At 44.8% G+C, this 27,255-nt stretch overlaps 1 protein-coding gene across 6 annotated transcripts; it reads left to right on the top strand.

The window, feature by feature from the left end:
- Positions 1-27,255, top strand: Slc22a5 (solute carrier family 22 (organic cation transporter), member 5). Of its 6 annotated transcripts, none has more exons than XR_001779934.2 (10): positions 1-650; positions 8,033-8,136; positions 15,634-15,801; positions 16,691-16,862; positions 18,003-18,129; positions 20,129-20,229; positions 22,361-22,575; positions 24,092-24,274; positions 25,425-25,560; positions 25,901-27,255. XR_001779934.2 is itself a non-coding variant. In NM_011396.3 (10 exons), the coding sequence occupies exons 1-10, from the start codon at positions 258-260 to the stop codon at positions 25,986-25,988; spliced, it is 1,674 nt and encodes a 557-aa protein (NP_035526.1). In that variant the 5' UTR covers positions 94-257; the 3' UTR covers positions 25,989-27,255. The 6 variants fall into 6 exon arrangements, 5 of the variants coding, with proteins under 5 accessions (XP_006532713.1, XP_006532714.1, NP_035526.1 ...); NM_011396.3 differs by having other exon boundaries at positions 94-650; positions 15,634-15,788; NM_001362711.1 differs by having other exon boundaries at positions 94-650; positions 15,634-15,807.

Raw genomic sequence — 27,255 nt, 5'->3', positions numbered from 1 at the left:
ACTCAGGCCCCTGCCCCGCCCCCGCCGTGCCGCGCCGCGCCGCGCCTCAGAGCCGGGACGGCGGGGCGGGCCTTGCGGCCCAGGCCCATGCCCAGAGCCCGCCCCGCCCTCAGGCCCTATGTAAAGTTGGCGGTGGCCGAGTCGGAGGCGTCGGTGGGAACTCACGAGCCTTGCACGCAGAGGCTCTCAGCGCCCCGTCTCCCGCGCCACGGTGTCCCCTTATTCCCATACGGGCGCTGTGGGAGGCTGAGGACGGCATGCGGGACTACGACGAGGTGACCGCCTTCCTAGGCGAGTGGGGGCCCTTCCAGCGCCTCATCTTCTTCCTGCTCAGCGCCAGCATCATCCCCAATGGCTTCAATGGTATGTCCATCGTGTTCCTGGCGGGGACCCCGGAGCACCGTTGCCTTGTGCCTCACACCGTGAACCTGAGCAGCGCGTGGCGCAACCACAGTATCCCGTTGGAGACGAAGGACGGACGACAGGTGCCTCAGAAATGCCGCCGCTACCGACTGGCCACCATCGCCAACTTCTCTGAGCTAGGGCTGGAGCCGGGGCGGGACGTGGACCTGGAGCAGCTGGAGCAGGAGAGCTGCCTGGATGGCTGGGAGTACGACAAGGACGTCTTCCTGTCCACCATCGTGACAGAGGTAGGTGACAGCCCCCCTATCAGGGTCTGGTGACATCGCGGCGACGGTTGTAGCCCTTCGTCCAACGCACAGGCTGATGAGCATCCTCCAGTCAGGTGGCCCAGGAACATTTTATGAGATGACTTCTAGCCATAGTACGCCCCTCAGGGGACAAGTGTCTGGCAGACCATCCGTCCATAGGGTCCCATTGAAGATAGAGTCCAGAAGGTTCTGCCCCTTAGGAGATGCCCTGAGACCCTGAGGGGTGGGACTTTCTCGAGGTAGTGATGTGATTCAGAGGGGCCGGATTCAGACTTGCTCCAGAGAAGAGGCCACAGTTTTAGCCTCTGTTCAGAAAGGAAAGACTCTTTGCAGAACTTTTTAAAGTTAAAGAAACGTGTGTTCCAAACTCTCTACCTTTTCTGGAGTTATTCTTTCTTCCCTCACCTGTCCTCATCCCAAAATGAAGGCTTGCCATGCCCCAGGAGAAACTGTTTTCCATTTGCCCGCGATGGATTGTTACTTCTTAAGGACCCATGTGTCTGCAGATCTATCCAGGGTGACTTGTTGGTATGGAGTCTTTTCCACAGTATTCTGGGACAAGATCACTGGAGAGGTTCGGTAAGGCATGTAAGGTTACTCTGAAAAGCGATGGAAACCTAATTCCTCATCCCCTTGCACTTTATTCTTGGGTGACTTTGACATTTCTCAGTCACTCTGCTGGGGGTGTGGCAGGCCATTTAATGGTGCATGTGGATGTGTTTGGGGACTTGGGCACCAACTGTAGTTTCCTGGAGGCTCAGCAGTATTGAATATGCAGAATATGAGAAGAATCTTCTGTGATACTATTGAGCAACTGGTTCATTGAGTATCAGGGATTGGGATTGGCCAGTTGGAGATAGTTTCTTGGTGAGTTTAGTTAGCCCTTAGGTCTAGATCCAACATCAAGAAATGGTTTCAGGAGCAGTAGGGAGAAGCTAGGAGTACCTGTTTGGCATTTAAGACTCTTGGAGGTATAGACTGAGCTTCCCTCCTTACAGGGGCTCTCAGGTATATATCATTCTTCAAGAGTAGAGTCAGAGAGTATCCCCACAAGAGTCACTGTCTGTTTCCTTTGGGAGTTTGTGGTTAGATGTGTTCAAACCTGTGCTTACCTACTACATAAGTAGTAAGAATGAAATCTGAGCTCCATTGGGGATTTTTAACTTAAGTGACATCGTGCCAGGATCAGGTATCACTACCTAACAAAAAAGGGCCTGGTCAGTGATGGAGCACACTCCTTTAGTCTGAGCACTCAGGAGGCAGAGGCAGGAAGAACTCTAGGAGTTGGAGGCCAGCCTGGTCTACAGAGTTGAGTTCTAGGACAGCCTGGGCTACATAGGGAAGTTCTCTATTTTGAAAAACAAAACAACAACAAAAAATGTATTTACTGAGATAGTAAAGTGCTTTTGACCCCTGAGTCCACAGAGAAGGGATTGTCAATTGTTCTACATCTTAAGCTCCAAACTCATAAGTGCTTGGAAGCAAGTGATGGCAGAGGCTGTTGGGGTTGACACATCAATTCCTGAAATCTGCTTTGGCTGCCCAAAAAAGGGGCAGTTGAAATCTGAAGCAGCTTCCTGTCGTGTCTTTAATTTTTACCCTGACCTTGAGAGTGCTGGGCTTTCTCTAGTCATTTGCCCCTACTTCACTGTCGTCTTGCTCGCTGCTGAGGGTGAAAGCAGTACTATTCAGCTCCCCAGAGGCTGGCTGATCAGCAAAAGTCCAGATTCTTTTTGACCTACTGCATAACTAATGTCAGTGTTTATTTATTTTTTTTCAATGGATCTGGATGCTATTGAGCTATCTTAGCAGTTTCGTAAGAGTTATATGCCCTTTCACCTACTTACAGGTCAGCAGTTTTTGCAGGAGGCAAGTTTAATACTTTACTTGGCTCTTTTCTTTGGAAATACTGGAATGCCTGTCTTGAAGTTCAAGGCTTTTCCACTCAGATGAACAGACATTGTTGAAAGCTGCTGCATTAACACTCTGATGACTTTTTCCAAGATCTGTTTTCTTTCAACCCAGACCTGGTCTGCTGACAACTGCAGCTAGTCAGCTCCCTGCCTTCTAAATAAATGTCTCTAAACTTGCCCTCTGCCCCAAATCAAGGATAGAGGTCTTTTAAGTACACTGTTAATTGATTCCTCTTGTCTTTCTTTCTTTTCTTCTTTTGATAGAAGGCTGACTTTTTTCTCTTTCAAGATAAATTACATACAGAAAGTGAACTACATGCTTGCAATAGATTAGGTTTCTGTGTCTCCCTGCATCTTGACCAGATCCTGGATAAGGAAGATCTTTTACCAGAACTTTCTTATTGAAATGGTGAGGGAATAAATTATGAACCTTTTTAGAAGGCTTAAGAACTAACTGATAAACAAAAGAGAAACTTGAGCCACCAGATTGGCTGGAATGTTTAAGGGAAATGTGATTCTCCACCCCACTGACTGTAGCTTGGCTGTTTGTGTGTGTCCAAAACCAGGCAGTGGGATTGGACAAAAGAAAGAGACCCTTCTTAGAAGGTCAAAGAGCTTGTGTGTCCCTGTTTCAGGAAAGTTTGGTGAGCTATATGCTTGTAGGCTAGTCCCTCTTCTTGCTCCTTGCTCATCCCAGGCACACACCTAGAATCCTCAGTCCCACCGCATCATCTTATGAATCCAGGACTACTCCTTCCTCTGAGAACCTGGGTGATTTCTTAGGTTTCTGGGTCACCTGCTCTGTGGTTTCACGGAAACTCAGCCAAGTTTTCGTTATAGCTTTCTGGTGCCTATGATGTAGGACTCCTTCAGCTGTGGTCTGACGTGTCTCTGAATTGTCCTACACTGTGTCTCTGCTTTCCATAAGTCTCTTACCTAGGCATTGGCAGTTCTCCAAATCACTCTCTGTTGTTCTAGACTAGGTTTTTCTTTTTTGTTTGTTTGTTTTGTTTTATGTTTTTTGAGACAGGGTTTCTCTGTGTAGCCCTGGCTGTCCTGGAACTCACTTTGTAGACTAGGCTGGCCTCAAACTTAGAAATCCGCCTGCTTCTGCCTCCCAAGTGCTGGGTTTAAAGGCGTGAGCCACCACGCCCAACTAGACTAGGTTTTTCATCAGTCTTGTCTCTTGCCTAGATCATCTTGGAAAATGGGAATTCCTTCCCACTGTTATTCACAACCCACCTGGATGAAAATTCCTAGCACCCTAGGTGATTGGGCTGTCATGACTCTGAAATATAGAGGCCAGAGACACCTGGAGTCAGGACCTGACTGACTGCCTGCCTGTGCTAGCCATCCACCCTCACCCCATCTGCATTCCCATCCCCACCTCCCACCTCCCACCTCCCTCCCTCCCCCCACCCCCCTCTGGAGAATCACAGACCCTCATTTTTTGCCTTTGCAGTTTCATGGCAAACCAAAGTAGCCAAACAAACCTGGTCCCTTGGGCATGCACAGCTGTAGTAGACACAGCTGGCAGGAAGCAATCAGACTGAGTCCCTCTCTTGCTCAGACCCATCACCCTGGGTCAGAGTTCTGATAGTGACACAAAGTCAGGAGTCATAGAACAAAGAAAAGAATTTATTCTAAAGATTGAAGTGTAGGATCATCTGGGCTTTGGGCAGCTAGGCCTGGTGCCTAAACCTATAGGAAATGATAACGTTGAAGGATGGTGGCCCTTTTATCCATTGATCCATTGATAAGGAAGATCTTTTATCAGAACTTTCTTATTGAAATGGTGAGGGAATAAATTATGAACCTTTCTAGAAGGCTTAAGAACTAACTGATAAACAAAAGAGAAATCATACATCCTATGATTCCCAGATCATTCCTCTGCTCAGGGCACTGTGGGCACAATAGGCTTTGATAGCAAATATTATTCTTTTTCTGAGAGTCCTGAGGTAAGAATCCACTATTGGTTTGTTTTTTTTTTTTTTTTCAACTTTATTCTGGATATTGAGTCTTGCTGCACTGCCTTGGCTGATGACAAGTGATCTTCCTGCCTCTAGCTCCTAAGTGATGGGACTACAAACTCTCACAACTAGGATTCATCATTAATTGTAGTGGAAAGCAAAACAAAATATTTTAGAAATGAATGCCTTTATTACTAACTGATACCTGCTCGTATGCTTGGTCACTGATGCAAACACAGTAGGTACATTGCATGGAAGACTTTTGCATGTTGAGCACAAATCCTATCACTTTTCCAACTAGTTCACCGATATAAGAACATTTAGTCCCTGGAGACTACACCGCCCCCTCTTCTGCCCTACCCCCTTTCTTCACACAGTTGAAAAGCAATTCTCATTACATATAAAGCCAAAAGATGTACTTCTTTGAGCTGGAGAGATGTCTAAGTGAGTAAGTGCTTGCTGCACAGATAAAGATCTGACATTGGATCCCAGCTCCCATATTAAAAGAAGAAAGGAAGAAAGGAAAGAAGGATAGGGCTGAAGAGATTTCTAAGTGGTAAAGAGCACTTTGTGCTCACCTGAATTCAGTTTCTAGTACCCATGGATAATTCACAACCAACTGTTAATAGAGCTCCAGAGGATCCAATACCTTCTTCCATCTGCAGAGACAAGCATACACTTACCTAAACACATATATGCCTTTTACACACACACACATACACACCGTGCAGCCAGGCAATGGTGGAGCACACCTTTAATCCTAACACTCAGGAGGCAGAGGTAGGCAGGTCTCTGAGTTCAAGGCCATCCTGGTATACAGAGTGAGTTCTAGGATAACCAGTGCTACACAGACTCCCAGTCTTAAAAGATGGTGGGGGGAAAGGGGAAGAGAGGGAGAGAGGAAAGCCAGGCATGGCTACATTATTCAGTGAAAGACCCTGTCTTAAAGGAGTATATCAGGACACGCAACATACTCCTCTAGTCTCCATGTATGTAGTCACACATTCATATATTCACATGCATACAGATAGAACACATATGCATTAAATAATAAATAAGAGATATGATATTTTTACTCCTTTAAAAAACACCTCAATAGCTTTTTTTAAAAGATTCATTTTTATGTATATGAGTGTTTTACATCATGTGTTTGAAGTACCACATGCATGTGGAGAACAAAAGAGTGTATGAATCCTCTGCAGGGGAAAGGGTTGGAGCTTAACAGTTTTCTTGAGACATAAATGAGATAAAGAATCTTATCTCAATGGACCGTTTGAAAATCCTTGACAACTATATTAATATACCTTGAGCCTACTACTACTAGAGAGGCACATTTCTAACTAGAAAGAAGTGTAGACTCCTGGTCATAGCTGTTCTAGATTCTCAAAGTTTGGTTCCTCTCTTACAGCTCTCTAGCCATGAAGCTTGACTCATGGCCAAGTACTGCCTATCCACCCACCAAGTAGAAGCACTGCTGATCTGATCTTCCAGTGCTTTAATTGTAGCTGAGTAGCGAGATGAGTACAGGAATATTAGGTTCAATGGGTAAGCTCATCTAGCTAGTGTACTTTGACTATCATCCTACCCCTCTAAAAATAATTCAGGCCAAGTCCAAATGCCTACTGTATTAGATATGAAAGTTGATCCACCCTGTACTTTTGAGCCCTCTTATCTTTCTCAATCATCTCAAAGGCTCCATGTGGCCACTAAGAGACAAATATTAATGTAAGCCAGTGTCTTATTTAGGGTTTTACTGCTGTGAACAGACACCATGACCAATGCAAGTCTTATAAAGGACAACATTTAATTGGGGCTGGCTTACAGATTCAGAGGTTCAGTCCATTATCATCAAGGATTCTAAAGAACATGGTGGCGTCCAGGCAGGCATGATACAGGAAAAGCTGAGTTCTACATCTTCATCTGAAGGCTGCTAGAATACTGGCTTCTAGGCAGCTAGGATGAGGGTCTTAAAACCCACAACCACAGTGACACACCTACTCCAACAAGGCCACACCTTCTAATAGTGACACTCCCTGGGCCAAGCATATGCAAACCATCACAGCCAGGCACTTAGAGTTGTCAGGGACTATCAGTGGTAGGTGACAGCATATTACTTCATCAAGTTATCCTCTTCCCTAGACTAAGGACAGGATAAATCAAGCCAGAAAGATGCTACCATGCCTATAGAACAATTTGATCTGTTTCCACATGGTATCCAGCCTTGAAAGTATATTTGGGAGACTTACTTAGGTCCACAACTTTAGAACTTGGCATTAGAATCTTGTGTACATTTCCCTTTTCTTTTCTTCCTCCTCTACCACCTCCTACTTCCTTTTTAAAGACATGGTCTGATGTAGCTCAGGCTAACATCGGTATTAACTTGTAGTTAGAGGCTGACCTTAAATACTGACATTCTGATCCTTCTTCCCAATTACACACATGAACCACCATACCTAGTTTGTGCAGTGCTGGGGATTGAAGCCAGGGCTTCATGAATGCTAAGCAAGCACTCTACCAACTCAGATACAACCCAGCCCTCTGAGTAGACTTCTCGTCTACCTTGGATGTATCAGTCTTCAACCATCATATAGGACATGCTGATGAACACCTTACAGCAACTTATCCTTCATGTCATCTTTGTTGTAGCAAAAGCAATACATTTTTTTCATATTTAAGAATGACAGTAGCTGGGCTGGAGAGATGGCTCAGTGGTTAAGAGCACCGACTGCTCTTCCAGAGATCCTGAGTTCAATTCCCAGCAACCACATAGTGGCCCATAACTATCTGTAATGGGATCTAAGGCCCTCTTTTGGTGTGTCTGAAGAGAGCAATGGGGTACGCATATACAGTAAATATATATTTTTTTTTTTTGGTTTTTCGAGACAGGGTTTCTCTGTGTAGCCCTGGCTTTCCTAGAACTCACTTTGTAGACCAGGCTGGCCTCGAACTCAGAAATCCACCTGCCTCTGCCTCCCAAGTGCTGGGATTAAAGGCGTGCGCCACCACTGCCTGGCTAAATAAATAAATCTTTAAAAAAAAAAAAAAAAAAAAAAAAGAAAGGAGCCATAATTTTATCTATGACACAGAAGCTGCCTATCATTATTGGTTCCTTCAGCTTTATGACCCCAACCATTCCAGTCATGGTATTAGCAGCCATGTGTGGAACATTTATCCACCTACCAGCATGCCCAAAAGTCATTGCTGACCAGAGATCAGTGTCTGGCTTGGTAGAGTATTACTGCTTGCCCTCTCCTCTCCTTGAATTGAACTGAGACATGGGAGCCTACTCTATGAAAGACAAGAGGAAGAGGGAGAGGCCACCTGTTTTCTCTGCATTGCTGCCCAGGTGAGTCATTGCTAGATCAGTGAGCTCCTGTAGTCAGAACATTCGGGGATGTAGGGTATGCCAATTCATTTTCCAAGAAGCCTGAAATTTCAGAAAAGGAATAAGTGATGCATCCCTTTGCTCCTCCTACAGTGGGACCTGGTGTGTAAGGATGACTGGAAAGCCCCACTCACCACCTCCTTGTTTTTCGTGGGTGTGCTGATGGGCTCCTTCATTTCAGGACAGCTCTCAGACAGGTAAGGTGTCCAGCACTTATCAAGGAGTATATACCTGGACTTGACTTCAAATGATCATGTTCTCTTAGCCCAGGGCCATGCATTTCAGAAGCAGCAGTAGCTATATCTAGCACATATTTTTCCATATTAAGTAAAATGGGCCAATGACCTCCCACATCATTTCATAATCCTTACTGAACAGAGAAACCTGAGTCAGTCAAGTCATGTGTACCCACAGTTCAACGACCAGTTACTTTGCCACGATTCACTTTGCACTAGTCTAGAGATTAATACAGTCTCTTAGGGACTAATCTTCCCTAGGAGATTAAAGCACTCTCCTATCCCTGAGAAAGGGAGTTGATACCATACATGTACATATGCACTGTATTGTAGAACATTAAGCAATACCATGGTGGCCACCTCTGTATTCTGAAGATAGGGTTCTGGCTCAGAACAAGGTAAGAGAAGATAAAGATCTCACTAGTCAGTGGTGCTCCATCATAACTGTAATGATGTACTCTGGTGTCCCTCAGCTAAATGGCTGAGGGTATGGCACTTACTGTATGACCAAAAGAGTGAATGTTATTTGTTACAAACATAGTATTGTGCAATGTTAAAGCTTTTATCTAAGGCTCATTAATGGCTTAGAGAAAAAAAACCTTGAAATTCAAGTAGTGGGAGAGATTGAGCACTAGTGGGTACACACCTCTAATCCCACTACTCAGATGGCTGAGACCAGAGAATTGAGAGTTCAGGCCATCTTGAACTACTTAGGGAGAATCTGCCTGAGCAACCAAAGGCAACAATAAAAATAGATTGTCTATGAGGGTTTATTGTCTTTATTGTTATTTCATCGAGAACTGTGAAGTTCTCAGAAGGTCCATTATGCTAAGTCCCTTTTGTTGGAGCTTTGGGATCTATCACAGACAGCTGAGGTCAGCAGAGAGCACTTGGCCATGGTGGCACTGATAGTATACTCCTAGACCCAGGAGAGCCAGGTTCTCAACTTGTGGTTCACAGCCCCTGCCAGAGGAGTAATTACGATTCTTCACGGTAGCAATATTACAGTTATGATGTAGCAACAAAGTTTTATTGTTGGTGTTAGTCTTAGTTAGGGTTTTCATTGCTATGAAGAGACACTATGACCAAGGCAACTTTTATAAAGGAAAACATTTAATTGGCTGTCTTAAGAGTTTCCGAGATCCAGTCCATTATCATAGCAGGAAACATGGCCGCATCCAGGCAGACATGGTACTAGAGAAAGAGCAGAGAGTTCTACTTTTTGATCTGAAGGCAACCAGGAAAGACTCTCTTCCTCAATGGGTGGAGAGACTGAGCACTAGTAGCCCTCAAAGCCCACCCCCACAGTGACACATTTCCTCCAAAAAAGACATACCTATTTTAACAAGGACATACCTCCTAATTGTGTCATTCCTTGGGTCAAGCATTCAAACACATGGGTCTATGGGGGCTAAATCTATTTAAACCACTACAGGGGTCACCATAATATGAGGGACTGTATTAAAGGGTCTCAGCATTAGGAAGGTTGAGAACCACTGCAGTAAAGGGTGCTACAGCATCCTCCTGGCCAGCTAGCAGGCTCATAGAGAAGTCCAGGCTGAGACAGATGTCATCTTGTCTGGGAAGCAAAGCTGCTTACTCAGTCTCATACTCTCGGGTTCTATGATTGCATATTTACATATATGGTCATTCTCACATCAGTACTCAATTTTTTTTGTTGTTTTCTTAATTTTGTGTGTGTGTGTGTGTGTGTGTATGAGGAAGAAGTGTACAAGCAACAAAATATATTTGCAGGTTAGGAGATACCTTTTACATTAGTTCCAAAGATCCTACTAGATCGTCAGGCTTAGATAGCAAACATTTTGCTTACTGAGCTATCTTTCTGGAACTTCTAATTCTTATTTATTTATTTATATAGCAAACATTTTGCTTACTGAGCTATCTTTCTGGGACTTCTAATTCTTATTTACTTATTTACTTATTTATTTATTTATTTATTTATTTATATTTATTTAGACCAGGTTGACATTAAACTTATAGCAGTCCTTCTGCCTTACTTTCCTGATGCTAGAATTACAAGGCTGTACCATTACTCTCAGAGATTTTTGGTTTTGGTTTTGTTTTTTTCGAGACAGGGTTTCTCTGTGTAGCCCTGGCTGTCCTGGAACTCACTCTGCAGACCAGGCTGGCCTAGAACTCAGAAATCCGCCTGCCTCTCTGCCTCCCAAGTGCTGGGATTAAAGGCGTGCACTACCACTGGCCAGCTTGTTTTGTTTTTCAAGATGGGTTTCTCTGTGTAGTCTTGGCTGTCCTGGAACTCGCTCTATAGACCACACTGGCCTCAAACTCACAGATCCACTTGTTTCTGCCTCCTACCCAGTGCTGCAATTAAAAGCATGTGCCACCACCACCTTTATGATAGTCAAATACTTCACCACCTGAGCTACATCCCTTGCTCCCTGCCTCAAAATTTTCAGAAAAGGTCTTTTAACACATCCAGTCACCCTTCTGCAGGGATTATTTTCCATTGTTTCTTTGAGAGTAAATACTTTGGTGTGGAAGTGAGGGGGGACCTTAAAGGGACCAATTAGGAGCTTTTCAGTGGATGGGAATGCAAAGAATGATAGGGGCTGAGCATAGGACCAAGGCTGCTAGAGATGGAGAGGTGAGATAATGAAGTCTGGAGAACTTGCTGGCTAGTCAAATCTTTGTATTAAAGTAAGATATTATACCCTTTAATAACTAAGAATCACATCTGCAGAGAAAATATTGAATACTATTGAATGTTACTGAATTTGGGGTGATTATAAGACCTCTAATTGGAGAGATTCAGGGTATTGTTGGATGTATGGGTATTCCACAAGACCTTCTAGTATGTGCAACTAGGGGAAGGGCAAACCAGGCTAAGATGTCCTCCAGGTAGGAGTAAGGAGTTCAAGGGTAGAATGTGCACTGAATCTCAAAGGAATTGAGAAATGTCAAAAGCAAGAAGGGAGGTTCCCCGAGTTGGGTGTAGAAACCATGCCAGTTGTGTCCTAGGTTAAACAGATCTTTATGAGCCAGCTTAAGAACCTGTTTACCATGCAAAGAACACCATGATCCCCAGAGTAAAGTGTTTAATTTCCACACTATAGTGTTTACTCTCAAAGAAACAATGGAAACAAAATCCATGACATACTAAGGATCACCTTCCCTGCAGAAGGATGATTGGATGTGTTAAAAGACCTTTTCTGAATTTTTTGAGGCAGGGAGCAAGGGATGTAGCTCAGGTGGCGAAGTATTTGACTATTATGCATGAAACCCTATGTTTGATCTACACCCCACATAAACCATGTGTGGTGGTGCACACCTGTAATCCCAGCACTCAGAAGATGGAGGCAGCAGGATTAAGAGTTTATGGTCATGTTCTATTACATAGTGACTTAGAGGCCAGTCTGGGATAAATGAAATCCTCCCCTGACACCCTCTCTGAGTGTATGTGTTAGCCTTTGCACCTGAAATTTGTAAACAAAACCCTGAAAGTGCTGTGTTCAGACTGTAGTCCTTGTTTGCAGCTTCCAGCATCCCCATCAAGCCTGTCTGCACACCCAGAGAAGTACTAGGGCTTATGAGGTGGACAGCTCACTGCTGTTAAGTACCAGATTGAAAAACAAACCAGAGAGCTGTTGGGGCAATGGATTTTTGCCTTCAGTTTGTTGTCTAGAGTATCAGCAGTAACTTTTTATATGGGACAAATGTAAAGCTTTCTTCCTGGCATATTCTTGTCTAAATTCAAATGAAATTAAAATAATTTTACATTGTCATGCCTTTTATGTGACATTCCTAAACTAGCTTTCTGGATTATAAGAGGCTCAACACAGAATAAATAGACTAGTATTTCCTGGTTTTGTAAGTGTGTATGTTTGCCATTTTGTTGACAGCTTTAAAAGTGACCAGACCAGGTCTGTGGGTGGGAGAGACTGCTCTGAGTAAAGATACTTGCCACCAAGCTCACCACTGAGTTCTGTCATAGGGACTCACATGGTAGAAGGAGAGAACCATCTCTATCTAGCAAGTTGTCCTCCGACTAGCACATGCCCTCCTCTAGTTCACATGCACCCACCTCCTACTCTCAACCTCCTACCAAATGACTTTCAATTCTGTTACCTTCACAGTTTGACCAAAATGGAGGTGGCCTGACAACTGCTAGGCAGGCAGGGGAACTTTGTTGCCTCAGAAGCACATCCAGTGTTTGCCCAGCCAAGTTAGCGCCCATGAGTAACCACTTCCATGTCAGTGCCAATCATAATCGGTAGAGGGATAGTTCAAAGCAACAAACCCTAAAGCCTAAAACTGCCCCAAATCACAAACAGAAACTCAAAGTTCTGAATTCTGAACCTGGGAAGAGAGCACAGTCAGTGAAGGTCTGTCCCACAACCATGAAGTTCCATGCTCAGTCCCAGGCATGCATGTAATAGCAGAATGACATGGCACATGCCTTAGTAATCCCAGTGACTGAAGGGCAGGAACAGGAGCTCTCTGAAGCTTATTGGCCAGCCATCCTAGCCTAATGGGTGAGTTCTAGATGCCAGTGAGAAACCTGTCTTAAAATGATGTGGACAGCTTCTGAATAAAAACACTGAGATTGACATGGATTCCACATGCATATACACACATGTGCACAGGAGAACACACACATGCACCTGCATGTACATGCACACACACACACACACCAAAGAAAGCCTCCAAAAAGAGATTTTCATTGTAAAGAAGGATGTAAAGAAAGTAGAAAGTTATGTATTTAAAGAAAGAAAGCTATGTCCTGGGAAGAGATTGATGATGCATCCTTTGTGGTACTCAGGAAAACTGCAACACATTAGTCAAAACATTCCTAGAAACCTGAGAAAGTGTTATTTCAGGTGTATCAGAGAGTGTGTCCCAAAGAGATTAGTGTGTGAGTCTGCATCGACTTAGGAGAAGGTCCACCATGTAGACTGTGCATGTGAATGTATTCTCCAGAAAGAACCATGACCAAAAGAAAACGAACATGCTACTTTACCAAAGACAGCAGTCTACACTGTAGGTAATGATGCCAGTCTTCAGCTCCTCTGCTGCCTGTGTGCAGTTGCCCATAATCTATCCCATAATAGACATTTTTGTGTGCTGGGCCTTCTTTTTGTTAAAGACTTATTTATTTATTTTATGTATGTGAGTACACTGTAGCTGTACAGATGGTTGTGAGCATTCATGTGGTTGTTGGGAATTGTATTTTAGGACCTTCTGCTCGCTCCAGTCAACTCTGCTCACTCAGTCCTTGCTCTCTCCGACCCAAAGATTTAATTATTATATAAGTACACTGTAGCTGTCTTCAGACGCACCAGAAGAGGGCATCAGATCTCATTACAGGTGGTTGTGAGCCACCATGTGGTTGCTGGGACTTAAACTCTAGACCTTTGGAAGAGCAGTCAGTGCTCTTACTCGCTGAGCCATCTCGCCAGCCCTGGGTCTTCTTTTTGCAGTTGTTTTTGTTTCCATTTCATTTATGATGGAAATTTTTTTTAATTTTTTTTTATTATTATATGTAAGTACACTGTAGCTGTCTTCAGACACTCCAGAAGAGGGAGTCAGATCTCATTACGGATGGTTGTGAGCCACCATGTGGTTGCTGGGATTTGAACTTCGGACCTTCGGAAGAGCAGTCGGGTGCTCTTACCCACTGAGCCATCTCACCAGCCCTATGATGGAAATTTAATCCAGGTCTTTGTGTGTGCTCAGCATGCACTGTGCCTCTAAACTATACCAATCTCCTCTGGTTATTTTCACGTATAAGTATTGTTTTTTATAATTTATTATGCTATATATTTCATATTTGTAATATTTCCAATTTTAATGTTGGAACTTCCTCATGAAGAGATGTACTTTTTGTACATCTGTACTTGTGAAAGTAAAAATTTCTCTATATTCTTTGGTGAGTGATGGAGGTTTTTTTTTAATTTAGTTGGCTTTTTTGTTGATGCTGTTCTGGTTTTGTTTTGTTTGTCATCAAGAGTTAAATTGGGAGCTGGAAAGAAAGCCTGCTGTTCTTACAGAGAACCTGGGTTTGATTCCCAGTTACAGATTCCCATCTCTAACTCCAGTTCCAGGGGATCTGATGCTCTCTTCTAGCCTCTGATGGTACCAGGCATGTACATGATACACAGACATACCTATAGGCAAAAATACCTATACACATAAAATTAATTTTTCCAAAATTATGCTTTCAGCATTTTGATGCTTTGAGATTTTAGATCTTTCAGACTTTCAAAAATCACGATTATGGCATTCCAGAGATTGTCTTTTGATTTTATTGCCCAAACTCCTTTATTTGTATAATTACTATGTTTGTGGGGAAGATAGTTTTCCATTCATATATTTATTAAAGATGTGTTTCTACTATGTAGTCCTGTTTGGCTTGGAACACATAGAGATCCTCCTACCTTTGTCTCTCAAGTGCTAGGATTGAAGGAATTTGCCACCACAACTGACCCCTCTTTAAATACAAGTTTTGTCTTGTCCGTTTACAAACTTTAGTATCCTGGGACTGTAGAGATGGCTTAGCATTCATGAGCACTGGCTGTTCTTCCAAAAGACATGGATTTGATTCCTAGCATACACATGTCAGCTTATAACCATCTGTAACTCTAGTCTCAGGAGCAGGGATGTATTAACACCAGGCACTAGGTACACATACATGTACATAAAATAATGAAATTATTTTATTTCATTAATTTAATTTGATAATTTTAATAATTTTATTTAACTTAATAAATTTTAGTCTAATGTATTCTGGTCTTTTCCCCTTTACCCTTTTCTTTGCCTTGAGGTTTATCTATTAAAGAACCCTGAGAATTGTAGAATTTCCCACTGCAGGTCTAGGTGATCTTACATCCCCTAAGCCTCTTCCCTTATTCGTGGCATTTAGTGCAGAAAGGCGGTGCGTTCACAGGCTCAGGTCAGGGTCAGTCTCTCTGACAAGATCATAGCACAGCATCATGTGGTTGGCAATCCCTCATACAGAGCCTGTGTCGGTTCATAAGGTGCTGTGCAATGATAACACAGAATTTTTTCTCTTTCTGCTCACTATTTTCAGCACTTGTATAAAAAATTCTTCCTCTACACCTCTTTCTAGTTATTCATATCTTTGACAGAGGGAAGTCAGGATAAATGACCAGTCCTCATTTACCACGAATTATGTTTTACCTGATTTTAAAAAAATTATTATGAATATGTGGATTTACACATAACAACTGTCTTTCCATTTCCTGCAGTCATTAGCATCATTGTGGCACTGCCTTTGGGCAGCATGAGTGTCCAGACTACACATTCATCCTGGAAAGTATGGAATTCAATGTCTGCATGGAGACTGAGAGGGTGGGACTACCCTGGTGGCAGTCCTTGTGTTGGGAGACAGCCCCTCAGGGGAGCCGGTGGCTGCTGCCTCTCCCAGCTGCTTCTCTGTGACCCTCCTTTCCTCTCCAGGTTTGGTCGCAAGAATGTGCTGTTTTTGACCATGGGCATGCAGACTGGCTTCAGCTTCCTGCAGGTCTTCTCTGTGAACTTCGAGATGTTTACAGTGCTTTTTGTCCTTGTTGGCATGGGTCAGATCTCCAACTACGTGGCAGCATTTGTCCTGGGTATGGACATCAGGTTGGAGTTGAGTACTTGATCCTGTGTTTCACTTGACTGGAGACAAGTTGTGATGTCCCTTGTGACTAGAATTCCCTAGTAAATAAACCTAGTTTACCAGATAAGCAATTGAGCCTAACAATGGTTCTGACTTCTGATGTCCAGTTCTTCTGGCCTCTGAGTTGTGGCCTCTTGGCCTTATTAGTACTTCAGTCATTAACTAGGATTCTCTTTTTAAAGGCTTGCATAGAAAGGGCTTAGGTAACAAGAAAGAAGGAGGCACACCAAGGGGAGATGGGCCACGATGGGCAGACTACCCAGGAAAGAGGTGCTGCAGAGCATTGGTGGCTATCAGTGTCTGGCAAGGAGAGTGAGTTGAGCAGTCCAGTTCAGGTTTTGGTCAGTCTACCCTTCAAAGCTATGACTTAGACAAGCTACCTTGTCCCCACTGGAAAGCTTCCCGTCTCTCTGTTTAGAAGAGCCTTGCTCTAACCAGTGAGACACTGGCTTCCTTCGGCTGTATAATGGGGAGGGTGATTGTTTTCTTTTCGCAGTTACTAGAACATTTTTCCACAAAGGATAATAGTTAGCATGTGTGGCTTTAGTAGTGACTTTGCCTTTGATTAGTTCTTCCTTGTGTAAGGACTTACAGGGGCCTAATGCTCTTTAGCATGTGTCTGAGGGTGGTGATGATGTTTTCATAAGAGAACTGTTATCCATAGACCTCAGAGGAAAACCCTAGGAGCAAATCAGAGCAGACTTAGTTCAGATGTAACCCTTCACAAAGACTCTCAACACAGAGCTACTTGTGGCTCCCTCCTTGTCTCTATGTTAAAAATGATATCACAGAAGATTCATAAGGAAATAACCCTCGTTAATAATTAACTTGACTCTTCCTTGTTTTGAACAGGAACAGAAATTCTTTCCAAGTCAATTCGAATTATATTCGCCACCTTAGGAGTTTGCATATTTTATGCGTTTGGCTTCATGGTGCTGCCACTGTTTGCATACTTCATCAGAGACTGGAGGATGCTGCTGCTGGCGCTCACTGTGCCAGGGGTGCTATGTGGGGCTCTCTGGTGGTGAGTGTGTGGCCCTGGCCCTTGGGCTGCCTACCCTGTGGGGTGGCTTCTGTGTCATATCCAGTAGAGGGCAGCAGTAGCCCTCAAATTCCAATTCTAGATCACAGAAAAAGGGGGTGCAAATTATTTGTTAAGTCAATTTATAAAATCTTTCTATACTCAGAAAAGCCAAAAAAGCACAGAATCCCAACACATAAGTGGGCATCTCCTCTGCCCTGTTCTAGGTTAAGCTAAGAATTTGCTGCAAGCAGATAGAGACCAGCCAAACCTCTGGGAAGTTCTCCCATCCCAGCAAGACCTGGGCTGTAGCTGCTTGATGCTGAGGCCCCAGACCAGGGGGGTTGGGAAGTAAAGAGAGGGAGAGTTCCAAATTGAGCTTCCTTGAATGGCCTTGCAGAGGAAGGCAGGCTCCAGCTGTGCTGCCAACAGGAGGAGATTGGGCAAGTAAAGCAAAAGCTATTCCAAGCCAAGAAGAATCCTGGCAGGAATTACTCCTTAGACTAGACTAGGGTGAGATCCTCATCCCTTGCACAGTGGAGATCATCCTGGACAAGAGTGGGAACAGAAGAAACAATGGTTCCTGATTATGAGAGAGGAGAGAGGGCTGCCTGGTCACAAGGATAAGGAAAATAGCCACCAGTCTCCAGCCTTGGTAACAATGCTGTTTTGTGGAGAGAGACTGACAAGTCTATTGAGTAAATCGGAGGTGGAGTAAGGAAGAGATGGATGTCAAGTGATCCCTGCAGAAGGTCCCGTGCCTCACAGGGACAGAGTAGACATAGCAGGATCTGGGTGGGCCTGACTCAGCAGAAGCCAGGCATCAGGAGCCCATGTAGTACCTGTCTCCTTAAAGCCCAGAAGGGGGCGCCGCCATTGCAGACATGCAGGTGCCAGCCAGAGTGGAGATCCCCTTGGGATGTATAGGAGGACGCTTCAGGTTTTGCCCACTTCAGTCAGTGTTCAGCAGAGCTCATACCTCAGGTAGTTACTGGGCTATCTTTATTTCTGGCTTATGAACACCAGACATTCCACACACCTGCCTCTCTGTCTGAGGCCTCATTTACCATATGTAGCTAAGCCAAGTCCAGCCTCTGGAGAGCAAGTGAACAGGAAGTCTCACTAGATTGCATTGTCTTCCAGGTTCATCCCTGAGTCCCCACGATGGCTCATCTCTCAAGGCCGAATTAAAGAGGCAGAGGTGATCATCCGCAAAGCTGCCAAAATCAATGGGATTGTTGCACCTTCCACTATCTTCGATCCAAGTGAGGTAAATGCCACGTGGATGCTGCTGGGGAGGCTCACACTCACCATCTTAGGTCAGCAGCATACAACACAGCTCACAGGAACTTAGCCCTTGCCTTCCCTAAGCCATGGCCACCCCTAAGGCAAGGGGTGTTAAAATGCAGAAGTTGGAGGAATAGAGAGATGATTCAGTCTGTAAAGTGCTTGCCACCCAAGCATCAGGGCCCGAGTTCAGATCCCCAAAACAGACTGAAAAGCCAGGCATGGCTGAATGTGCCTGTAATCCCAATACTGGGGAAGCTGAGACAGAAGGATCCCTGGGGCTTACTGGTCAGACAGACAATCAGTCAGTGAGAGACCCTGTCTCAAAGAGAAGCTAAAAAAGTGATTGGCGGTAAAATCCCAGGTCATCCTGTAGCCTACACACTTACACCTGGCCCAGGTAGCCTCAAACCCAGAGTGCCTCTGCCTCCCTAGTGCAGGGATTAAAGGTACGTGCTGCAACTGCCTGTTCCCTCACCCCTTTTTAGATAGCGTCTCACTATGGAATCCTGTTTGGTCTATAAATCTTCTGTGGAGGCTAGGTTGGCCTCAAACTCACAGAAACCTGACTATCTCTGCCTCCCACGTGTTCAGATTAAAATGATAGCCACCATTCCTGGCTTAATTATGTTTTTAATAGTAAACACCCTTCATAAGAAAGAGGTTTTCATCAACTCCAGTATTTTGGAGTTTCTTATGCCTCAGAGATTGTCATCTGAAGATAATCAGAACACTGGTAGATTTACAATCAGCAGTGCTCTGTCTCTGTTCACTCTCTCAATTAGTTGTTGCCCATCATCCTGGAGCCTGATTCTTGCTGATTGCCACTTCTCTTCCCCATTCTCATGAACGCTGAGGCCATGGCTTAGTGTGGTCCTGGTTCTTGCTTCCTGATCCCTTTCCCAGACTCATGAAGTTGACACTGCAAGTGCTGGCAGCCATGGCTCTGGGGTTTGTCTCTTCTGTGAGAAGTAAAGGGACTGGTTGAAGGAACACTGCCTCCAGCCATGCTGCAGTGTGAGCAGCAGGCTGTTTGAGATGCTCTAGGCATGATGAGGACTTGCAGCTGATAAGAGATGAAGCAGTTGTTACAAGCAGACAAAAAGTTTTGAGTACTATGAACCCTGCCAGCATCTCCCTGAAGTGGTAGCCCAGCAATAGCTGTCACTTAGCATTCTCCAAAGGGGCTCTTAAGCACAGAAGGCAGGACTGAAGGCATTTTAAGTCAGGTGGCTTTGGTGGCATTTAAGTAAGGGGTTAGTCTGAGTGAACCCATAAGCCTCATTGGCCTCACTAAGGAAATGTAGTTGTTTTACAGGATTCTTGGAATCCCAAGGTGACCTTTTGGTGAACTGCTGAGCTGGTAGAAACAAGTTCCCAAGCTGGGTTAGCTAAGAAAGCAGCAGCACTGTTTAGGCTTGTGGTTTAGTGATGGCCTTGGCTTTGTTGAATCTCATAGGAAGTTAATCTGGGTGAAGGGTGGGTCAGTTTTCCTGTTTTTCAATTTGAATTTTTTTTTCTCTTGGAAATAGACCAGTAACAACACAGCATGAGGACTCACACCATTCACTCCACTTACACATCAGCTCAGTAAATTCACAGCCACTTTTTTCTCTCTGGCCAAGAGAGTTGGGAGTCAGCCTTACTTAAGCAACCGCAAGGCCTCCCTGGGAAGTGCCTGTCCAGTGAGGATAGGCAGGTCGATGCAGTGAGGCATCTGCCAGCTTTGGCCTCTGCCTTTGCTGTGCTTTCTTTTCAAAACCTCTTTCTATTTACTCTAGTTTGTCCTTGACTAAGCCTGCAGGGGCCTTGGACATCCCCTTGAGTCATTGTACTTCTGTCTTTTCAAGGAAGAACCTTAGAGTGCTCCCTAACTCTTGAGAAGTAGATAGCGAAAATGATGGGTGCTAGGTGTGTGCCTGTATGAGGCAGGTCTTCAACTTGTTCTCCTTCCTAGACCACTAACTATTTTCTTCCTACAGTTACAAGACTTAAATTCTACGAAGCCTCAGTTGCACCACATTTATGATCTGATCCGAACACGGAATATCAGGGTCATCACCATCATGTCTATAATCCTGTGGTACGTAAGTGAGACCTGCCTGAACTGTACCCACTCTCAGGACTCTTGTCTACAGACACGCTTCAGACCAAAGCTGAAACCTCTGTCATCGCAGATACAAGGATTCTCCCTTGTGATGGATGGCAGCCACGGAGACGTAACAGTTTTTAATTAATGGAAACCCAGAAAAGGAGGAAATGATCATGGAGGCTGTTTGAGATCTAGGGATCCCACAAGGGAATCCCACAGGTCTTGCCTTAGTTGTCCTGTCCCTTGTCCCTTCCCTCAGTAGATTATCTGTGGTAAATAGCCAGGAAGAAACTGACAGCAATTCTACTGTGCTCGTGGAGACAGAGGGAACGCCCCTACATTGGGTCCTTATTATCCTTCATCTCCACACACCCTAAACAGCCCCACCCCCACCCCACCCTGCTCCATACCTGATTGGTTTTTTTTGTTGTTGTTGTTTTGTTGTGTTGTGTTGTTTTGTTTTTTCTTCAAGACAGGGTTTCTCCGTATAGCCCTGGCTGTCCTGGAACTCACTATGTAGTCCAGGCTGGCCTAGAACTCAGAAATCCTCTTGCCTCTGCCTCCCAAGTGTTGGGATTAAAGGCGTGCACCACCACTGCCCAGCTCTGACTGTTCCTTTTTAAAATGTTTTCTGTTGATGACACACACTCTCTGGCTGGGACAGTTGGGGGTTTAAAGAAGGGCCTCAATGAAGATACTTTATCCTTTAGGTTCCAGAGACTGGAAACAAAGTGGGATAATGGTCCTTCTGGGATGTTCATAGATTGTACTGAAGTCAATGCTATGGCCTGGGTGTCCTCTCCAGGTGTCTTCTGAGAAGGCGTTGCAATTATCAGAAAGGAATCTATCATTCTGTCGGGGGGTTGGGAGGAACGACAAGGATACCTGCATTGCTTCTGCCAGACCCCTGGGACATTGGAGACCCTCAAGTCTACTGGATGAGTGGTGATAAGATAGTGAGAGGGCAGGGCTGGAGAGATGATTCAGTAGCTAAGAGCACTGACCACTCTTCCAGAGGTCCTGAGTTCAATTCCCAGTAACCACATGGTGACTCACAACCATCTGTAATGAGATCTGATGCCCTCTTCTGGTGTGTCTGAAAACCGCTACATAAAATAAATCTTTCACAAAAAAAAAAAAAAACCAAAAAAAAAAGATGAGAGGGTAGACTTCCCCTCAGAGTCCTTCCTGATGGACTCAGCCAGCTTTGCAGAAAGAAGGTAGTTTGCTTTCTGGTTTGGGGCAAGGATCGGCCTGAGTCAAATTGTCCAGGATGCCTCAAGAGCAATACAGCACCCATGGATCCCCTTCAGGAACAGGAGCCACTTGGAGACTACACCAGATTTCTAGCCTGAGATATACCACTTACTTTGAATCTCCCACACTCTCCTAGTGTTCTGGAGTTTCCTGGTGCTTATGAGCCTACTCTCTTCCTTCACTATAACATGTTTCAACCTGTACATGACTTAAAGAGAGTCTGGTTTGCCATATAGTATCGGTCATCAATGGAGAACCCCTACTAGTATCAGAGCCAGGCATGGGGTTGGTCGAAAAAACAGTGAGGCCTCCTGCAACATTGAGAGCTGTCCCTTCTAGAACACTAGGGTTCCTGTCAGCCCCTTCTTGACTGATCACAAATAGTCTACTAAGGGTCCTTCTCCAAATGTTTGTGCTATATTTTCCTGTAATCCTCCACTTCTCTCATACCTTACCTAGTCCATTAAATATTCTCTAGTTCTTCTTAAAGCTGCTGTTTGCAGAGCACATACAGCAGGGAACTGGATTTTTACAAATACTTCAGAGTAGGATTTTAATATTGAATTATAGTTGGGTCTTTTCCCTTAGTGATTAAGTCAGTGTGAATTACATAGGTTCTTTTAGTGAGACACTTTCTTTATGGCATGTTCTGAAGATGCACTGGCAAAGGTTATATACACTCCTCGTGCCCAGGGAAACTTAACTTCTGGACTATGCAGTAAGGCCCAGGGTGGAGTCTACTACTGCTCTCCCATTCCCTGAATCAAGAGCAGCTCAGAACTTCTCAGGTTGAAAGTTTGTGAAGGTGTGTGGGTCTGGGGAGATGGATGTTGCTGCTCCAGCTCTCTTCTGTACCCTGTTGCAGGCTGACCATATCAGTGGGCTATTTTGGACTATCTCTTGACACTCCTAACTTGCATGGGGACATCTATGTGAACTGCTTCCTACTGGCGGCTGTTGAAGTCCCAGCCTATGTGCTGGCCTGGCTGTTGTTGCAGTACTTGCCCCGGCGATATTCTATCTCGGCTGCCCTTTTCCTGGGTGGCAGTGTCCTTCTCTTCATGCAGCTGGTGCCTTCAGGTATGGAACACATTTGTTTACTGCTCTAAATCTTCGGTATTTCCCTTTCTTGAACCAGGCTATTAACAAAGTGTATACAGTCAAGAGCATTACATGTATGCTATATGTACCCAATGCTCACTTAAAAAATCAAGAGATGGTATCACAAAACCAGAGTGTTCTTCATGACCTGGACTTTGTTCAGTGGCAAGAAAGCTTCGGGCTGTTGATTAATTAAGCCTAGACCCAAGTTAATATATTCATATATATTTTTCTCTCTAGAATAATGAGATAAGAGAGTCATCCCTCTAGTCCTGTCTTATTAACTTATTCAAGGACTAGCTGGAGTGGGTCTGCATGGAGCCTGTTCCTAGTGGAGAAGACAAGTTAGATGCTGGTACTTCACAGATGATCTCACCATCTGTGAACACAAGTAATGGAAATTCCGCTCATCTAAAGAGCAGTCATGAGTAGCACCCTAAACAAGGGGCATTCAGTAAAATTTACATGAGGTAGCAGGACCCCTAGGGAAAGTCAGGGAGAACACTTCAGAAGACTTGATAGGGAAGACAGAGCAAGGCCTGGTGGGTCACACCCGCAATCCCAGCAGCAGAAGACGACGCAGGAGAATCAGTTCAAGGTCATCCTTGGCCATTTGGGGAACCTGACGTCAGCCTGGGCTACATTATTGCTCTGATGTTGTAATGGGAATGACCCCAGCATGATCAAGGATCATGATTAAGGCTGCCTTGGTAGCCCACTAGAGGGCAGTAGTTCTTTCTGACCACAGGGCAAGTTTTATTTGTCCATTCTTTGCCAGAATCACGCATACCCCTGTGGTTTGGAAACCTCTGGTCATTCCTTTGGAGAATGTGACAATGAGGCTCCCACCCCTACACAAGAATATGCAATTATGGAACCTAGCAGTGGCTGCAGTGGCACTCACCTAAGCTCAGAGTGAGCTGTGGGACACTTAGTTACACTCATCAGGCAGTGAAGTCAATTGGAGGGTCATCCCCAAGGTCAGATGGTTTATAGTTGTTGGGTTTTTTCCCCCCAGTGATTTTATTACTCTTATTTATTTGGAAAAAGGAGACATGTTTCCAGGCTTGGCTGAAAGCTCTGTTGCCCACTGAGCCACCTCAGAAGCCCAGATCTATGAACTTCTTGAGTAGCCTGCAAGCATGACCTGAGTTAGAACTGAACTCCCCCATTCACATACAAGTCCTTAGTTAATCCCATGGTGCCCTCAGGGTGAGGACCAGGTGAAGCAGCTCCTCCATGACACAGGATGACTTCTGGAAGGCAGGTGGGCTGGGCCTCAGGGTTGAGAAACATGCACCCTTACATACATGAAGTGCCCTGTCTCCTCTACTAATCTCCTTTAAGAAGTCTTAGCCATGTGTTTTCTTCTGATGGAAAGTTACAGAAACTGACCAACTGTTCCACCCCAAACCAAGGAGAAAAGAGAAGAGAACTCCTCAGGGAACCCTTGCACTGACTCTCTTGCCTTTGCTAACTTTCTTTGTCTCTCCAGAATTGTTTTACTTGTCCACTGCCCTGGTGATGGTGGGGAAGTTTGGAATCACCTCTGCCTACTCCATGGTCTATGTGTACACAGCTGAGCTGTACCCCACTGTGGTCAGAAACATGGGTGTGGGGGTCAGCTCCACAGCATCCCGCCTTGGCAGCATCCTGTCTCCCTACTTTGTTTACCTAGGTAAGTACCATGGTGCACTGGAGGATGGGACAGAAGCTCTAAGTAGCCTTACTGTGAGCTGGAGAACAAGCACCTGTGGTTAGCAGGATGCTACAGTTACTGGATCCCTGACTGGAGAAGGTTCCTTCAGTGTAGTGTAGAGAAGGCGCTCATTTGCAAATGTCAGGTAACTCACAGCACAGCTAGATGGGAATGAGGCCGTCTGGGAGTTTCTATTTCAGACTCCCCAGACCCTCCATCACAGAGTACAATGTCTTCATCTGAAGAAATGCTTTAGGGAGGCAGTGTACTTTCCTGGAGGAATTTTTCTTAGAGTTAGGAAAATGAAGAGAATCCTTTCCATGCAAGAGGTCTGATAGACAGACAGTTGCCATAACATAAACACTTCATTCCTTCAGTTTATCTGTGGAGGTAAGAGAACAATTTAGGGAGTCAGTTCTTCCAGTCTCCAAGCTTAGCAGCAAGTATTTTAACCAGCTGGGCCATCTCCCTGGCCCTCAGTTTACTTTCCAGAACAGTAGCTCACTAAGTTGTATGAGCTGGGCTTGAACTTTTGCTCCTCTTGCCTCAGCCTGCTGACTAGGTGGCATATAGAGGCCTGCATGGCACACTTGACAAGATGTTTTATGCCCTGGAAAGATCTGCCTTTTGACATTTTATGTATCAGGACACCAGTTTCTATGGTTCAGAGTACTCCCTCTTGGCAGCTGCTTCTCTCTGCATATCTCTAGTTCAGGAGAGCACTTGCCAGTGTCCAGAGAGTAGCAATTACTTTGCAAGCATGCTACATGGCTCTAATTGGGCAGTACCTAGTCTAACCTGAGTGTAAATCAGACTGTGACGCATCTGCAGAGGTAGAAAGTTGTTCCTGTCCTGGATAAGCACCTTGTGTTGCTTGGAAACCCTGCAGCTGTCCTGTCTCTGTTCCCCTCTACCTCTCCCTTGTCCAGTGTAAACACTGCTGGACCTCTGGGCACATGTGTTCCAGGTCTGGGTTCTGAATCTGTAGATGCCAGACTTCACTCTGGCAGCCCAGGCTTTGGGAAGCACTGGTGCCCACGGGATAGTAAGCGCTAGAAAGAGTCCAGAGAGAATAAAGAGCCCAACTAAGACAGTCTCACTGTAACCTGGGTCCTCTGCTCCACCATAGGTGCCTATGATCGCTTCCTGCCTTATATTCTCATGGGAAGTCTGACCATCCTGACAGCTATCCTCACCTTGTTCTTCCCTGAGAGCTTTGGTGTCCCTCTCCCAGATACCATTGACCAGATGCTAAGGGTCAAAGGGTAAGAGACTTTCCTCCTAATTGTGGATTCATTGGGTCTGGGCCTGGCCAGTTCTTATGGGTCTGCTCCTTAAAGTAGTGCTCCCTGAATACCCTGTCTCACAAATACCTTGACTACCTTGACCATGGTGCTATCTACAGCAATGACCTGATCCTGTGTGAGCAAGTGTCCTTGTGAATGCCAATGAAAGCAGCAGCTCTGAACTACAGGGACCAAGAAAAACATCAAAATTTGCCTTGTGTTTTGTTTTGTTTCTCTCCTGATCTGGTTTACCTATTTTGATACTGGTAGGTATCTGTTTAAAGTTTGTTCCTAACATTTGTTTTTCTTGTTTTAATAGAATAAAACAGTGGCAAATCCAAAGCCAGACAAGAATGCAAAAAGATGGTGAAGAAAGCCCAACAGTCCTAAAGAGCACAGCCTTCTAACACCCTGTCCAGAAGGCAAAAAACTGATTGGAAACCTTCATGTTGTCAGAAATGCTCTCCATGACTGAGGGCTTTTCTGTTCTGTTAACCTTGTGTCTAACATGCTCATGGATTGGGGCATCTGTCCTGGAGAGTCACCTTCCTCTAGGGCCACCAAGGCTAACCAAACAGCTTGCACGTCCCATCACAGTGGTGGATGTGGGCCTTCCAAAGAAATGAATGAGTCTCTTGAACAAGCAGGACTTGGAAGACTATGAGAAACATCTGCTAGACATGCTTTGTTATTTTTTAAGACCTGATAAGGGTGCACATAGAACAGCAGGTCTTTTTCCCTCTCCTTTCCCTAACTGCAGAACTTACAGGAAAGGAATAAGTGTCCCTCAGGGGCAGTGTGCTTGTCTAGGATGCACCAGAAGGAAACAAAAATTTCTTTTCAGAAAATAAGTGATTCCATTGATAGTTTGATTTCTCGTCTTTTCTCAGTTAAAAAGTTTTAACTGCAACACTCTTAACTCGTGACATAACAAAGACTGAGGGAGCCCAAAGGAGACTAAGGTGGAGGCTGGTCCATAAAGCAGACAATGTGTTGACTGTGACTGCTCAGTCCCACAGCCAGGTACTGTGTGTGTGGTCAGGGTCCTGGGCTTGTCCAGGCCCTGTGAGAAATCTACTGTTGAGGCCAAGGCTTGTCTTCCACTGCTGTGTAAATCAAAATTCTGGCTGCCAGCCACTTATCTGTGTCTTGAAGGAAATGTATGGATAACAGAGTGTCCCTTCCCTCTCCCAGCACTGTCATGGGGAGTTTGTTTGTTTGTCATCTGCTGTTTATGTCTCAAGCTATTTGTCCCTTAGCAGAAGCTTGGGAACTGCCTGTGTTCCCCAGCCCAGGGTCACCCTGGCTGGTGTGCAGTTACCACCATACAAGGCCTTCCCAATCTTAGCCACTAGAGCTGCTCTGAGTGCCAAAAATAATAACACTATGCTTCTTCCTTTTACGATGTATAATCATGAGGAAAATTACAAGAAAGAAATGTAAATTGTGTCACAGTCTCTCAGAGTAGCTGGCTGCAGTCGTGTCACATCGGTGGGTGTTTTGTGTTCAGTGTGATTGTCTTCTCTTCTGATTATGTTGCCATGGTGCTCCGAAAGCACATGCTTCACCCACTTACAATACAAAACAAACACCAAACCTGTATTTTGTGAAGGCTACTGAAGTGCCTTGGGCAATGAAATGGTTTTAATAAACAATGATTTTTTTTTAATAATA

This window comes from Mus musculus, chromosome 11, assembly GCF_000001635.26.
Source record: "Mus musculus strain C57BL/6J chromosome 11, GRCm38.p6 C57BL/6J".
Classification (NCBI taxonomy): domain Eukaryota; kingdom Metazoa; phylum Chordata; class Mammalia; order Rodentia; family Muridae; genus Mus; species Mus musculus.
Note: the sequence above shows the minus strand (reverse complement) of the source record. Positions and strands in the feature narration are given on the sequence as shown.

Coding starts and splice junctions, on each gene's coding strand:
- Slc22a5 (NM_011396.3), top strand. CDS start 258: ATGCGGGACTACGACGAGGTGACCGCCTTCCTAGGCGAGTGGGGGCCC. Junction 651..8,032: donor TGTCCACCATCGTGACAGAG/GTAGGTGACAGC, acceptor CTCCTCCTACAG/TGGGACCTGGTGTGTAAGGA. Junction 24,275..25,424: donor TCCCTACTTTGTTTACCTAG/GTAAGTACCATG, acceptor GCTCCACCATAG/GTGCCTATGATCGCTTCCTG.